The sequence below is a fragment of the Ovis canadensis genome, chromosome X, assembly GCF_042477335.2.
Source record: "Ovis canadensis isolate MfBH-ARS-UI-01 breed Bighorn chromosome X, ARS-UI_OviCan_v2, whole genome shotgun sequence".
NCBI lineage: Eukaryota > Metazoa > Chordata > Mammalia > Artiodactyla > Bovidae > Ovis > Ovis canadensis.
The window spans coordinates 16,312,642-16,327,028 of NC_091727.1; the positions used below are offsets into that span (position 1 = coordinate 16,312,642).

Here is a 14,387-nt window from a genome sequence, read left to right on the forward strand (position 1 = left end):
GGCACAAATATTGTTGGAAAGGTACTCCTGGCACATACTTTATTATATATATAGGTGTATATGACATGAATCCATCACTGTGTGTAACTGGGTGATCAGGGGGCAGACAGAGGCTTACACATGTTTTCATGATTAGAAAGGAGAGCAAGAAAGAACAATTTTTTTTTTACAGAGAAATAGCCATTTTTATGAACTTGCCAAGAAGAGGAATGGTGCTCACTGACGAAATCCTTGAAGCTTTGCATATGGCCAACTCTATTTGATTGATACTTAAAAGTGTAGGTCCCACTGGCAGGCTTCTTTCAACATTTTCCATCCTTTAAGGTTTTTTTTTTTTCTTTGGCATTTGAAAGCTTTTATTTTCTTCATAAAATATTCCTAGTCTGGGGGGATGGGAGCCCTTTTCCACAGCTGAGGTTATTCCAAGTTTTATTCCCCTGAAGAATTGGCTTTCTGTTCCTTGAAGCTTTCAATTGCTACATCTGCTGCTTTATTTCCACTCAGTAAGCTGGAACATGTTTTCATTTAGTCATTGATTTGGGGCTTTATAAAAATCTGAAGGAAGTTAGTAAATAGACAGTAATAAATATGAATAATATTGTGTTGGGAAATTTCTAAGCATAATGAAGTAAGAGGATAAAAAATTTTAGAGGTTAGTGTTTTAGAATCTCAGTTCTAAGAAACAGATTCAGCAGATCAGTGTCAGAAAATGCACATCTTTCAATAAATTTAATAAACACTGGAAATTATTACTGTGTTTTCTGAATTTGTGATTAAATGGTAGGTTCTTTTATAAAGTTTTTAATTTATTTTTCAAGATGTGAGTATTTATTAGTTTTTCCCTGATTATACTTATAGAAAATGTTAAATTCAAGTATAGTTGATTTACAATGTTATATTACTTTCAGGTGTACAACACAGTGATTTGATATTTTTGTAGGTTATACTCCACTTAAAGTTATCAAAAATATTGGTTATTCCTTGTGCTGTATATTACATCCTTGTGTCATCTATTTGATACCTAGTAGTCTGTATCTCTTAATTGCCTACCCCTATCATGCCCTTCCATCTAGCCCTCTCTCCACTGGTAACCAGTAATTTGTTCTCTGTATCTATGATTGTGTTTCTGTTTTGTTACATCTGTTCATGTGTTTCATTTTTTTAGATTCCATATACAAGTGAAAACATACAGTACTTGCCTTTTTCTGATTTCGCTAAGCATAGTACCTTCACAGTTCATCCATTTTGCTGCAGATGACATTATTTCATTCTTTTTTATGGCTGAGTACTATTCCACTCTGTGTGTGTGTGTGTGTGTGTGTGTGTGTGTGTGTGTGTGTGTGTGTACCACTTCTTCTTTATCCTTTCATCTGTCAGTGGACACTTATTTGACAAAGCCTTACTGATATCTGATGCCCCACCTTATTAACTATGAAACTTTAAGAATAAACCTGTAATTGATTTATAGGTATGATAGCCTTTAATGTATGCAGAAAATGTTTTCTCCTCCCCTGCCTTCTCCCCTTCTCTTCCTTTCTGGGAAAGCAGGCAGTACTATTAACAGGTATGTTGTCATCTTTTGCATGTGTACAAGAGATTATTCAGCCAAAGTATGTTTTCAGTTTCAATTTGCATGAAGGTGTACTTTTTAAAAAAATTGATTGGAGCATGCTGGATAAAATATTTGAATCTAATTTGAGGTCTTTTAATTTTGTGATTAAATTAAAAGTGTCTTCTTCCAAGATAATCCTTGGAAGAAAACCTATGACAAACCTAAACAGCATATTTAAAAAGCAGAGACATCATTTTGCTGACAGAAGTCCATATAGTAAAAGCTATGGTTTTTCCAGTAGTCATGTATGGATGTGAGAGCTAGACCATACAAAAACAGGCTGAGTGCCAAAGAATTGATGCTTTTAAGTGGTGGTGCTGGAGAAAACTCTTGAGACTCCTTTGGACAGCAAGGTTATCTATCAAACCGGTCAATCGTAAGAAATCAACCCTGACTATTCATTGGAAGGACTGATGCTGAAGCTGAAGCTCCAATACTTAGGCCACCTGATGCGAGAGCCAACTCATTGGAAAAGACCCTGATGCTGGGAAAGATTGAAGGCATGAGGAGAAGGAGGCTACAGAGGATGAGATGGTTGGATGGCATCATTAACTCAATGGACATGAGTTTAAGCTAGCTCCAGGAGATGGTGAAGAACAGGAAAGCCTGGCGTGCTGCAGTTCATGGGGTTGCAAAGAGTTGGACATGACTAAGCCACTGAACAACAACAACAATTTAAGGTCGTGAATGGACTGAAGATATTATAAGAGATTTTTCACTAAATTCAATTCACCCACTGTATACTTACTAAACACAAGATAGTATGCTTAGGTGCTTTGGAAGACCAACAGATGAATTAGACATAAAATTGGTAGAATGAAGCTAGATTTGTGTCTCCTGCCATTAAAGGAAATGAACACAGAATCATAAACAGGAAGAAATGCCATTTCGGGGGGGGAAGAATAGCAGCTAAGGGAAAAGCTGAGGCTTGGGGAACACTCAGCTCTGCCTGCTTCCTTCCAGGAGCCATGTGTGTGAGTAGGTAAATGTTGAGATTTCTTACTGATGGTCCAAATCTTAAGCCAAGTAGAATAAGTGGGAATTCTTAGTTTTCCCTTCTCTTGATTGAAGGTGAGTGGACATAACTTTTGGAAAGAGAGCAGAAAACCTGGAAAAGGGAGTAATCAATCACAGCTGATATCCTGATATAATGGAAGAGAAGGCCAGGGCTCCATGCTGAACTGGGGGGACATAGTGAGATCTGGGAAGTTCCTCAGAGGCCATTGATTTACCTCAAGATTTGGGAGAAGGCACTCTGCTACAGAGTTTTAATGTTAATTATTTTGGTATTTCCTTCATATTTCAAAATAAAATACTGTATAACCTCTAATTGACTTTTCAGTTTTAGTCATCATCTACTGTCTTCTCTCTACTATCACCTTTCCCCTCTTCTACCCTCCCAGTATACTTTTATTATCATTTTGGTTAGATTAATATTGTATTTATATTATTTTTGTGGCTATATGAGTCATAGAGGAAAGTTTTCACTTTTCCTGCTGCACAGGTTTTTGTTTGCTTTGGAGTGAAAACTCATCTTGTTTCTAGTGTACTTTCCCATGAATCAACTGTAGACTCTCTCAGTTTTCTAAGGTTACTCTTATTCTGAAATATCAGTTATCAGTTTCATCTTAGTGAAGAAATCTTAAATGATTGTATTCTGTGCCTGGTATTTAGTTTTCATCATGGTATCCTCCTGCACTGTCATCCAAGGATTCCCTTCCTATTTCTCCCATGTTGGATCTCCTTTATCCTGTTATGTCTTAGTCTTTCTTGGTTTATTCTCTTGTTTAGTGGTAAAGAACCCACTTCCGAATGCAGGAGATGTAAGAGACGTAGGTTTGATCCCTGGGTTGGGAAAATTCCCTGGAGGAGGGAACCCACTCCAGTATTCTTGGCTGGAGAATCCCATGAACATAGGAGCCTGGTGGGCTACAGTACATGAGATTGCAGAGAGTTGGACACAAATGAAGTGACTTAGCACACAAACATGTATCATTGAGTAACTTTCCTGGAAAGGGTATGTGGTGCTCAATTTGAGACACTGGATGTCTAAAAATATCTCTGATTGAACCATCATGCAGGCTGCTAGTTTGGGTAAATAATCATTGATTAGAAATCTTATTTCTTCAGAATTTTGATGGTAGTGCTCCAATGAATTCTAGGTTCCAGTGGTATAATAAGAAATCTAAAACTATTTGGACACTTGATCCTTTGTATATAGCCTGCCCTCCTTTTCTGCCCTGCGCTTGGAAATTGTAGAATCTTCTAACTACAGTTCTTTGAAATTTCATGTTGATGTACCTTACCATGGGTCTGTTTTCTTCCACCATCCCTGAGTACCCAGTGGATGTTTTTAATTTAGAAACTCATATTCTTCATTTCCAGCAAATTTTCTTGAACTAGTTAATTGATTTATTACTATATCTCCATTTCTTTTGGTGGAACTTTTATTTGGATATTAACCTGCTTTCTTTACGATTTCCTTAGATTATCTTTGAATATTTCTGTTAAACTTTTTTCTTTCTGCTGTCATGTTTTAAATCTCAAGTGCTGTTTTTAATTTTTTGAATATTCTATTTTCAGTAGCATCCCATTATTTTATCTTTACACATAGCATTTTTTCTCTTTTTGATGCTTTCCTTAATGACTATATTAAAACTTTTATCCCTTACTCTTACATCATTATCTGTCTTCTCAGTGGTATATAAGCTTCATGAAGATAGAGCTTTTTTTCTGTGTTTTTTTTTTCTACTGATATATTTCCAGCACCTTAAACAGTACCTGGCACACAGTAAATGTTTCAATATTCCTGGAGTAAACTGAATGATCATTCTGATGGTGTTAATAACATTAAATTTTTTTCTCATGTAGAGCTAATCTGTTTCATTGAGGTCAGTTGTTTTCTATTTTTATTGTTCTAACTTAGGTTAGAAAATTTTGGGCAGATATCTGGCAGTAATTTATCATCTGCTTATATTAAAGAATGGGGTCTAAAAAGCTGATGGAATACATGAGTAAATGGTTGGGAATTGCCATGTGTGGGCTTCATGGTAGAATGATTCTGGCTGGACCATCTTGTTGGTTTCTCTTGATGTTGACACCTAGATCTTCCATCCTGGCTGGTCCAATTCCCCAGAGCACTATCTTCTAGTCTCTGGGTGCAATAGTCTGGAAGCAAGCAGGGAGAGGGCTGGAAGTGTCTCAACATCCGGAGTACTACATTTACTGTTGTCAGTATGGCCCCTGGGCCTTGGGTCCTCCTCGGAGAAGAAAATACTTCTGGCCTTTCTCTGGAGTGAGAGACAGGATGAAACTGTGCATAATGTATGAGAAAAATCTCAGGATCTAACTGCTCCTAAACTCAGTCAGTTTTTAAAAATATGGCAATGGAACATAATTGTATAGTTCTTTCTAATGTTAGTTCAAGCAAATATTTGTATTCTGAGCTATCCAGGTGAATTAAAGGCAGATCATGATGACTAACAGGCAGAAGGGACCACAAGAGCAGGGATCCTGAAGCCCAAAGCGGCATGAGGTGTAGCTGGAACGAGATTGTCAAGGGTCTTGTTGAGATACACCTTTCTTCTGAAGGGTGGGAAATAGGATCCACTATCAGTTAACTTTGTTTACTTTTTACTACTTTCCTCATTTTACCCCTACTTCTTGAAGAGTTTGATGTCACTAGTTCTTGAGAACTGGGGGCTTCTCTGGTCCAGGTTGGTTACTGGCTGCCTTCTCTACTGTTCATTTAGCTATCAGTCATCTATCCTTTTTCCCAATTACAAATGTAAACAATTTAAACAAAAAATATAAACAGTTCTTGTCACTATTCTGTTGATGAGGTAAGAGTGAGATTAATTGCAAATATTTAAACTACTATCTTTACACAAAGGTCATATTTATAGGACATTGAACACAATATTAGGACAGCAGAAATAAGGAATCCTACACATTATCAAGCCAAGATTTCAGTCCAAAGTGGCCCGGGTTGATAGTGCCTTTAGGTTTCTAGCAGGAGTAATAGAGGAGGAACCCATTTTCCTCTCAGGCCCTGAAGTATTCCTATAGGTAATTTTCCAAGGAATATGTATTCAGAGTTAAAGGTTGCCAAGCACTCAAACAAATGGAACACAATGAGGAGAGAGCCAGCAGAAGCAACAAAACAGTGGAAAATACCAATCCCTTAGTTTTTTGATTTATCAGACATAGACTAAGTAATATGTTTGGCATATTTAAAGAAAAAGAAATGAAGAAAATGAGTAAGTAGCCAATCAATTATAAGAATGAAAAAGGCTTTTTGAAAAAAAGACCAAATAGAACTCCTAGAAATGAAAAATATAGTAATTTAAATAAAATCAAAGACTGGCTTATTAGATCATTAAGTACAGTTGAAGAGTTGAAGAGGGAACTGGTTAATTGGACAGCAGGTTTTAGAAAATTATCCAGAATACCACACAGTTAGACAAAGAGCTTCAGAACGAGAGGTGAAAGAAAGTAGTACAAAGACTGAAAAATCATTTAATATTTCCCAAAGTTACTGGGATGCCACATAGTTCAGAAATTCTGACAGTGCTTAGCAACTTATGAAAGAAAAGCAAAATGAAGAAATACATGGGCAGCTATAAAGTACGTTTGGTACTGCAGAATACCAAAAACAGTAGATCTTAAAAGCAACCAGACAGAAGACAGCCTACCTACTGAAAAACAGTGATTCCATTGACATCTGACTTCTCAACAGCAATAATGGAGGCCAGAAGACAGGGAAATGTTATTTTCAATGATTTTGGGGGAAAATAGCTGTCAGTCTAGAATTCTGTACTCAGTGAAATCATCTTTCAAGAATGAGGGCAAAATAGTTTTTAGTTAAGTTGACTAAACTTCCTACTAATAGACACTCAACAAAGGAAATTCTAAAGGATGGACTTCAGAAAGAAGTTACTATTATAAAAGAGATTGTAATGGAAATTGGGGAAATTTAAAAACTGAATGGTATCACATATCAAAACCTATGGGAGTATATTAAAGAGATACTTGGAAAAAAGTTAAAATGCTAGATGCTTATGTTAGAAGAAAAGCTGAAAAATAATGAGCCAAGCAACCAGTTTAAGCTAGAAAAAGAACAATAGGATAAGCCCAAAGACAGTAAATGGAAGGAGATGAGCAGACACAAATTGAACAGAAAGCAAGCATATAATTCAGAGACAAAAAGTTCAAAGTTGGCTTTTTGAAAACAGAATTAAACTTGACAAATGTCAGGTGAGATTGATGAAGGAAAACCATAGTGATGACACAAACAGTATATAGGAATGGAAAAAGATTTCCTTTGCAGAGATTAAGATGATAAGGGGGTTTTGAACACCTTTATGGCAATAAATGTGAAAATTTATTAGGCAAAATGAGTAACTGTCTAAAAAATATCATTTATCAAAAATGACTTTAAGAATTAGAAAGTCTGAATAATCCTGTAACATTTAAAGAAGTAAAATCATTAAAAATCTTGTTTTAAGGAAAACTGAGGCCCAGATGGTTCTGATGTCATGTTTTAACTGATATTCAACAACAGCAACAATTTTTGATCTCATACACCCTATTCCAGAGTATAGACAAAGGGATCATTCTCGAGCCAAATCAAACACACCAGAGGACCATATGAGAAAGGAAATTCACTTGTTAGTCTAACTAATAAATATAGTTACAAAAATCCTTAACAAATATTAGCCAACTCAGCCTAGGAGATAGAAAAACCTGACAAAGTTGGGATTATCCTAGGGGTGTATGAGTGTCTTAAGACATTCATAGTATAATTTATCATATTAACAAATCATAAGGAAAAATCGTAGCATCATCTCAACAGATGGAAATGTGGATTTGGTTCAATATTCAGTAATGAATTATCCTAAAAAGTCTCAAAATAGATGGGAATTTTTGTAATGTATTAAGGGAATGCAAAAAAGCAAAATGGCTGTCTGAGGAGGCCTCACAAATAGCTGTGAAAACAAGGGAAATGAAAAGCAAAGGACAAAAGGAAAGATATACCCATTTGAATGCAGAGTTCCAAAGAATAGCAAGGAGAGAGAAGAGAGCCTTCCTCAGCGATCAATGCAAAGAAATAGAGGAAAACAATAGAATGGGAAAGCTTAGAGATCTCTTCAAGAAAATTAGAAATACCAAGGGAACATTTCATGCAAAGATGGGCTCTATAAAGGACAGAAGTGGTCGGGACCTAACAGAAGCAAAAGATATTAAGAAGAGGTAGCAAGAATACACAGAAGAACTATACAAAGATCTTCACAACCCAGATAATCACGATGGTGTGATCACTCACCTAGAGCCAGACAACCTGGAATGCAAAGTCAAGTGGGCCTTAGGAAGTATCACTACGAACAAAGCTGGTGGAGCTGATGGAATTCCAGTTGAGCTATTTCAAATCCTGAAAGATGATGCTGTGAAAGTGCTGCACTCGATATGCCAGCAAATTTGGAACACTCAGCAGTGGCCACAGGGCTTGAAAAGGTCAGTTTTCATTCCAGTGCCAAAGAAAGGAAATGCCAAAGAATGCTCAAACTACCGCACAATTGCACTCATCTCACACACTAGTAAAGTGATGCTTAAAATTCTCCAAGCCAGGGTTCAGTGATACGTGAACCATGAACTTCCAGATGTTCAAGCTGGATATAGAAAAGGCAGAGGAACCAGAGATCAAATTGCCAACATCTGCTGGATCATCAAAAAGCAAGAGAGCTCCACAAAAACGTCTATTTCTGCTTTATTGACTATGCCAAAGCCTTTGACTGTGTGGATCATCACAGACCGTGGAAAACTCTGAAAGAGATGGGAATACCAGACCACCTGACCTAGCTCTTGAGAAACCTGTTTGCAGGTCAGGAAGCAACAGTTAGAACTGGACACGGAACAACAGACTGGTTCCAAATAGGAAAAGGAGTACGTCAAGGCTCTATATTGTCACCCTGCTTATTTAACTTCTATGCAGAGTACATCATGAGAAATGCTGGGCTGGAGGAAGCACAAGCTGGAATCAAGATTGCTAGGAGAAATATCACTAACCTCAGACATGCAGATGATACCACCCTTATGGCAGAAAGTGAAGAATTAAAGATCCTCTTGATGAAAGTGAAAGAAGAGAGTGAAAAAGTTGACTTAAAGCTCAACATTCAGAAAACTAAGATCATGGCATCTGGTCCCATCATTTCATGGCAAATAGATGGGAAAACAGTGGAAACAGTGTCAGACTTTATTTTGGGGGGCTCCAAAATCACTGCAGATGGTGATTGCAGCCATGAAATTAAAAGACGCTTACTCCTTGGAAGGAAAGTTATGACCAACCTAGACAGCATATTCAAAAGCAGAGACATTACTTTGTCAACAAAGGTCCATCTAGTCAAGTCTGTGGTTTTTCCAGTGGTCGTGTATGTATGTGAGAGTTGGCTGTGAAGAAAGCTGAGCACCAAAGAATTGATGCTTTTGAAGTGTGGTGTTGGAGAAGACTCTTGAGAGTCCCTTGGACTGCAAGGAGATCCAACCAGTCCATCCTAAGGAGATCAGTCCTGGGTATTCATTGGAAGGACTGATATTGAAGATAAAACTCCAATACTTTGGCCACCTGATGCGAAGAGCTGACTCATTTGCAAAGACCCTGATGCTGGGAAAGATTGAGGGCAGGAGGAGAAGAGGACAACAGAGTATGAGATGGTTGGATGGCATCACTGACTCAATGGACATGAGTTTGGGTGGACTCTGGGAGTTGGTGATGGACAAGGAGGCCTGGTGTGCCGCAGTTCATGGGTCGCAAAGAGTTGGACACGACTGAGTGACTGAATTGAACTGAAAACAAACATATAGCAAATGCCATGCTTCGCAGTGAAATACTGTATATGTTATCCTTGAGATCATGTTGCTGTTGTTCAGTCACTAAATCATGTCTGACTCTTTACAACCCCATGGACTGTAGCACTCCAGACTCCCTGTCCTTCACAATCTCCCTGAGTTTGCTCTAACTCATGTCCTTTGAGTTGGTGATGTTATATAACCATCTCATCCTCTGCCGTCCCCTTCTCTTTTTGCTTTCAATCTTTCCCAGCATCAGTGATTTTTCTAAAGAGTCGGCACTTTGCAACAGATAGCCAAAGTATCGGAGCTTCGGCTTCAGCATCAGTCCTTCCAGTAAATAGTCAGGGTTGATTTCCTTTAGGATTGACTGGTTTGATCTCCTTGTGCAAGGAACACTTAAGAGTCTTCTTCAGAACCACAGTTTGAAAGCATCAATTCTTTGGAGCTCAGCCTTCTTTATGGTCCAGCTCTCATATCCCTACGTGACTACTAGAAAAACCATAGCTTTGACTATAGGGACCCTTGTTTATATTTGTTAATATTTATGATATAATTTTATCCAAAAGTATATTTGGAAACATGCCTTAATATCATTTATAAAAATAGGGCATTTGTTTTTGAAAAATTAATAAACATGAAATTAATCAGACATGTATCTAGAGGCAGATTCTTTTTTCCAGTAACTTGCAGGGCTGTCAGCAGGGACAGTGAATCACATGACTCACCTGGTTTGTTTCCTGTCTCTCAGGAATCACTGTCTTTTTTTTTTTTTTTTTAATTTTAAAATCTTTAATTCTTACATGCATTCCCAAACATGAACCCCCCTCCCACCTCCCTCCCCATAACATCTTTCTGGGTCATCCCCATGCACCACTGTCTTTTGTTGCCTGATTTCCTAGTGTCAAAGAAACTGTTTATTTTATATAAAAAACATTTATATATTTGTTTTTGGCTTTTTCAAAAAGGAGGGTAAATCTGGCTTCCGTTATTCCATCTTGACTGGAATCAGATCTCATTTAATTAAATGTCTGATCATTTCTTAGTCCTGTTTTGTTAATGAAGGGTTGGTTCAATATAAACTTCATTCTGGTGAAAGGCCTTTCCTTTAAAGGCAAGCATAGATTTTGTGTTTATTTTTGTTTTATTTTTTTAAATAACTGGTAATTTAAAGACCCAGACTCTGAGGACCCATAGAGTGGGGGCCCTGAGGTAGATAATTCCTGAGACTTTTGTCATTTTCTATTGCTACATGGTTTGTTTCTGAAGGCTCTTCATGGTCTCACCCTTTTTGGAGTTTTGACTTACTGATGTGTTTAATAAATTTTAATGAAAGACAGATTGAGAGAAATTGCTGATGGGCAAACTTGGTTGTACTGTATTCATGCACTGGCTCAGGAGGAAAATCTCTATGAAATTACTCTGAGTTACCTTTGTGGAAAGCCCTGAACTCCATATTCTAGTTTATCTGATCTAGCTGGATCAAATCAAAAGTGATTTGCAAAAACTTTTATGTTCTTGGCACATTGCTGTGATTTATTTTTAAGGCATAGAAAGTTGTCCAAATATTAACACACATATTACAGATTTGGAAGTAAACTGCCTATAGTTATATAGAGCACAGTACACTTTTCAAAGAAGTTTGTAAAGAATGTGGTTTTACTTGACCAGTGTGTGATAATAAACTCATTTCTTACATGTGATCATGAGCCTTATTTATAATTCAATAGCAGATGTTTGTTTTCATTGTTAATTTACAACTCAGACATTCTTGGCTTAACTCCAGTTTTCTCTATATCTCATAAATTTTTTTTTTTTAAGTTAGAATGAAACTTTCTTTCAGAATATGCTTCAAATGGGGCCAGGTTACTTTAGAAACAGGTTTAATTATCAGAAATTGAGATCTTTGAAGAATCCCTAAATATCATTTTCGTCCATCATTTTCAGCCTCCCCTACTGCTGTCAGACCCACTGACTTACAGGGCAGCAGCGGTGCCTTATTAGGGTTCTGGCTCCCAACTCAAGCTAATGAGCAGTGTAATGGCTGAGAGCTTGTGAGAAACAGGCGAGGAGCCAAAGGGCCTAGAGTATATGAAACTAAATAATTAATATCAGAATAATGAGGGATTGACTGTCCATCCTGTTCTACATCCCGGCCTTTTTGATCAAAGGGTGTCATTTCCTTACTGTTTTACATTATCTTAATTACAACAGCCTATATAAATATTTGGACTTTGAATAGGATGGAAGTGAAAAAGGGATTGGAATAGCATGTGGTCTTTTTTTTTTTTTAATTTAGCCCACAGATATTAAAAGTTTCCTGTTTTACAAGTGAAAGAGGGCTTCCCTCCGCCCCCTCACCGGTGGTCCTTAACAGTGTGTGTTTTTCTTTTCAGCTTCAAAGTCAGGATTGTTACCTCCACCACCTGCACTCCCTCCAAGACCTTGTCCATCACAGGTAGGAGACAACATTGATTTTTGTATACTGTCTTTCTGTAGGGAGTTGTCCTCCCACTATGCTTCCTTTGCATGGGTTGATCACCACCGAACTGGCCAGTCAGGTTTCCAACATGATGTCTGGACTGGACTGGGAGAGCAGAGCATGGCTGAATTTCTTCCTATCCAGCCAGCCCCCAGCCTCAGATGGAAGAGATAGTCTCCTTAAGCAAATGTGTGAAACAGTTCAGTCTTGGCTATGGAGGGTTGCATGTGGTTTTTCACACAAAGAGGAGCAGAAGGGGTGCCTCTCTGATTGTGGCTAGGGAACATGTATATTCTGTGAAGTATGTGTACATTGAGTGCCTATATTTTCCTTGGTGTTTTAGGAGCGGTTTTCTGCATAAACTAAAAATAAATGGTCATCAGCATGGGTTTAGTGCTGTGGTTTGGGTTCACAGTGTTTTTTTTTTAGGATGGTATTTTCCTTTGGGACAGTGAGCTGATCTAGCAGGAGTGGAAGAGTATGTCACCTGAATCTGTTTCACTTGTGAATGAATTCTGCCTTTTTGACATGTGCTACTATGTCTTTATTCATCACTTTTTGTAGAGTTGAAAGTGAGAAGCAAGCAGCAAATCCACAGAGTGTGGTAAAGGGTGCTACAGATCCTTCCTTTCATTAATTGCTGCTGAAGAAACTATCTTTAAGGACCCTCTAACAACTTTTGGCAGAAAATGTTGACAAATGTCTCTGTGCACAGTCTCATTTTTTACCTCATTGCTCTGGATAGTTCAGAGCATACCATTCCATATGGTGCATCTCAGGACTCGCTGAGTGACTGAAACCACTTGTAACATTGATTTGTCCTTCTCTTAGAGAATTAGATGGTCTTTAGTGTCCACTCAACCTTAAGATGCAAATACCATGAGACATTGGCTTCTTCCTTCAGTTTTTAGGGTAATTAAAAGCCCTATTCCTCCTGACCCACATATAAACAAGTGAGAACTTATTTTTCCAATAGTCCAGCATTAGCTTTATGAGAGACTGGTTAACCAACAAGTGTTTATTGAATTTCCACTATTTATCTCCTGCTAAGCTTTAGTTCAGGGGCTTCCCAGGTGGCACAGTGGTAAAGAGTCTGCCTGCCAATGCAGGATACACAAGAGACGCCAGTTTGACCCCTAGGTTGTGAAGATCCCCTGGAGTAGGAAATGGCAACCCACTCAGGTATTCTTGTCTGGAAAATCCCACAGACAGAGGATCCTGATGGGATATAGTCCACAGGGTCACAAAGAGTTGGACATGACTGAACATGTGTGCATTACTACCAAAGGCTTTAGTTCCATCCTTGTCCTTCTTTGGCTATGATTTCTACTTATTTAAATTATTCAGTTTAGTCACTCAGTCATGTCTGACTCTTTGCAACCCCATGGACTGTAGCACGCCAGGCCTCCCTGTCCATCACCAAATCCCGGAGCTTGCTCAAACTCATGTCCATTGAATTGGTGATACCATCCAACCATCTCATCCTCTGCTGTCATCTTCTCCTCCTGCCTTCAATTTTTCCCAACATCAGGGTCTTTTCAAATGAATCAGTTCTTTGCATCAGGTGGCCAAAGTAATGGAGTTTCAGCTTTAGCATCATTCCTTCCAAAGAATACCCAGGACTGATCTCCTTTAGAAGGGACTCTTAAGAGTCTTCTCCAACACCACAGTTCAAAAGCATCAGTTCTTCAGTGCTCAGCTTTATAGTCCAACCCTCACATCCATAGAAGACTAGTGGACAAACCATAGCTTTGATTAGACAGACCTTTGTTGGCAAAGTAATGTCTCTGCTTTTCAATATGCTGTCTAGGTTGGTTATAGCTTTTCTTCCAAGGAGTAAGCGTCTTTTAATTTCATGGCTTCAGTTACCATCTGCAGTGATTTTGGAGCCCAAGAAAATAAAGTCTGTCACTGTTTCCATTGTTTCCCCATCTAATTGCATGAAGTGATGGGACTGGATGCTATGATCTTAGTTTTTTTAATGTTGAGATTTAAGCTAACTTTTTCACTCTCCTCTTTCACTTTCACCAAGAGGCTCTTTAGTTCTTCTTCACTTTCTGCCATAAGGGTGGTGTCATCTGCATATCTGAGGTTATTGATATTTCTCCGAGCAATCTTGATTCCAGCTTGTGCTTCCTCCAGCCCAGCATTTCTCATGATGTACTCTGCATATAAGTTAAATAAGCAGGGTGACAATATATAGCCTTGATGTACTCCTTTCCCTATTTGGAACCAGTCTGTTGTTCCATGTCCATTTCTAACTGTTGCTTCCTGACCTGCATACAGATTTTTCAGGAGGCAGGTAAGGTGGTCTGGTATTCCCATCTCTTTCAGAATTTTCCACAGTTTGTGGTGATCCACACAGTCAAAGGCTTTGGCATAGTCAATAAAGCAGAAATAGACGTTTTTCTGGAACTCTCTTGCTTTTTTTGATGATCCAACAGATGT

The 14,387-nt window shown here is 38.1% G+C and overlaps 1 protein-coding gene across 2 annotated transcripts in view; it reads left to right on the forward strand.

Annotated features, from left to right (window-relative positions):
- REPS2 (RALBP1 associated Eps domain containing 2) overlaps positions 1–14,387 on the forward strand; it is a 251,389-nt gene that overhangs the window by 167,733 nt on the left and 69,269 nt on the right. For both annotated transcript variants that reach the window (XM_070291379.1, XM_070291380.1), the window contains exon 14: positions 11,854–11,915. In XM_070291379.1, coding sequence (XP_070147480.1) covers positions 11,854–11,915 — 62 coding nt within the window. The remainder of the gene's footprint in view (positions 1–11,853; positions 11,916–14,387) is intronic.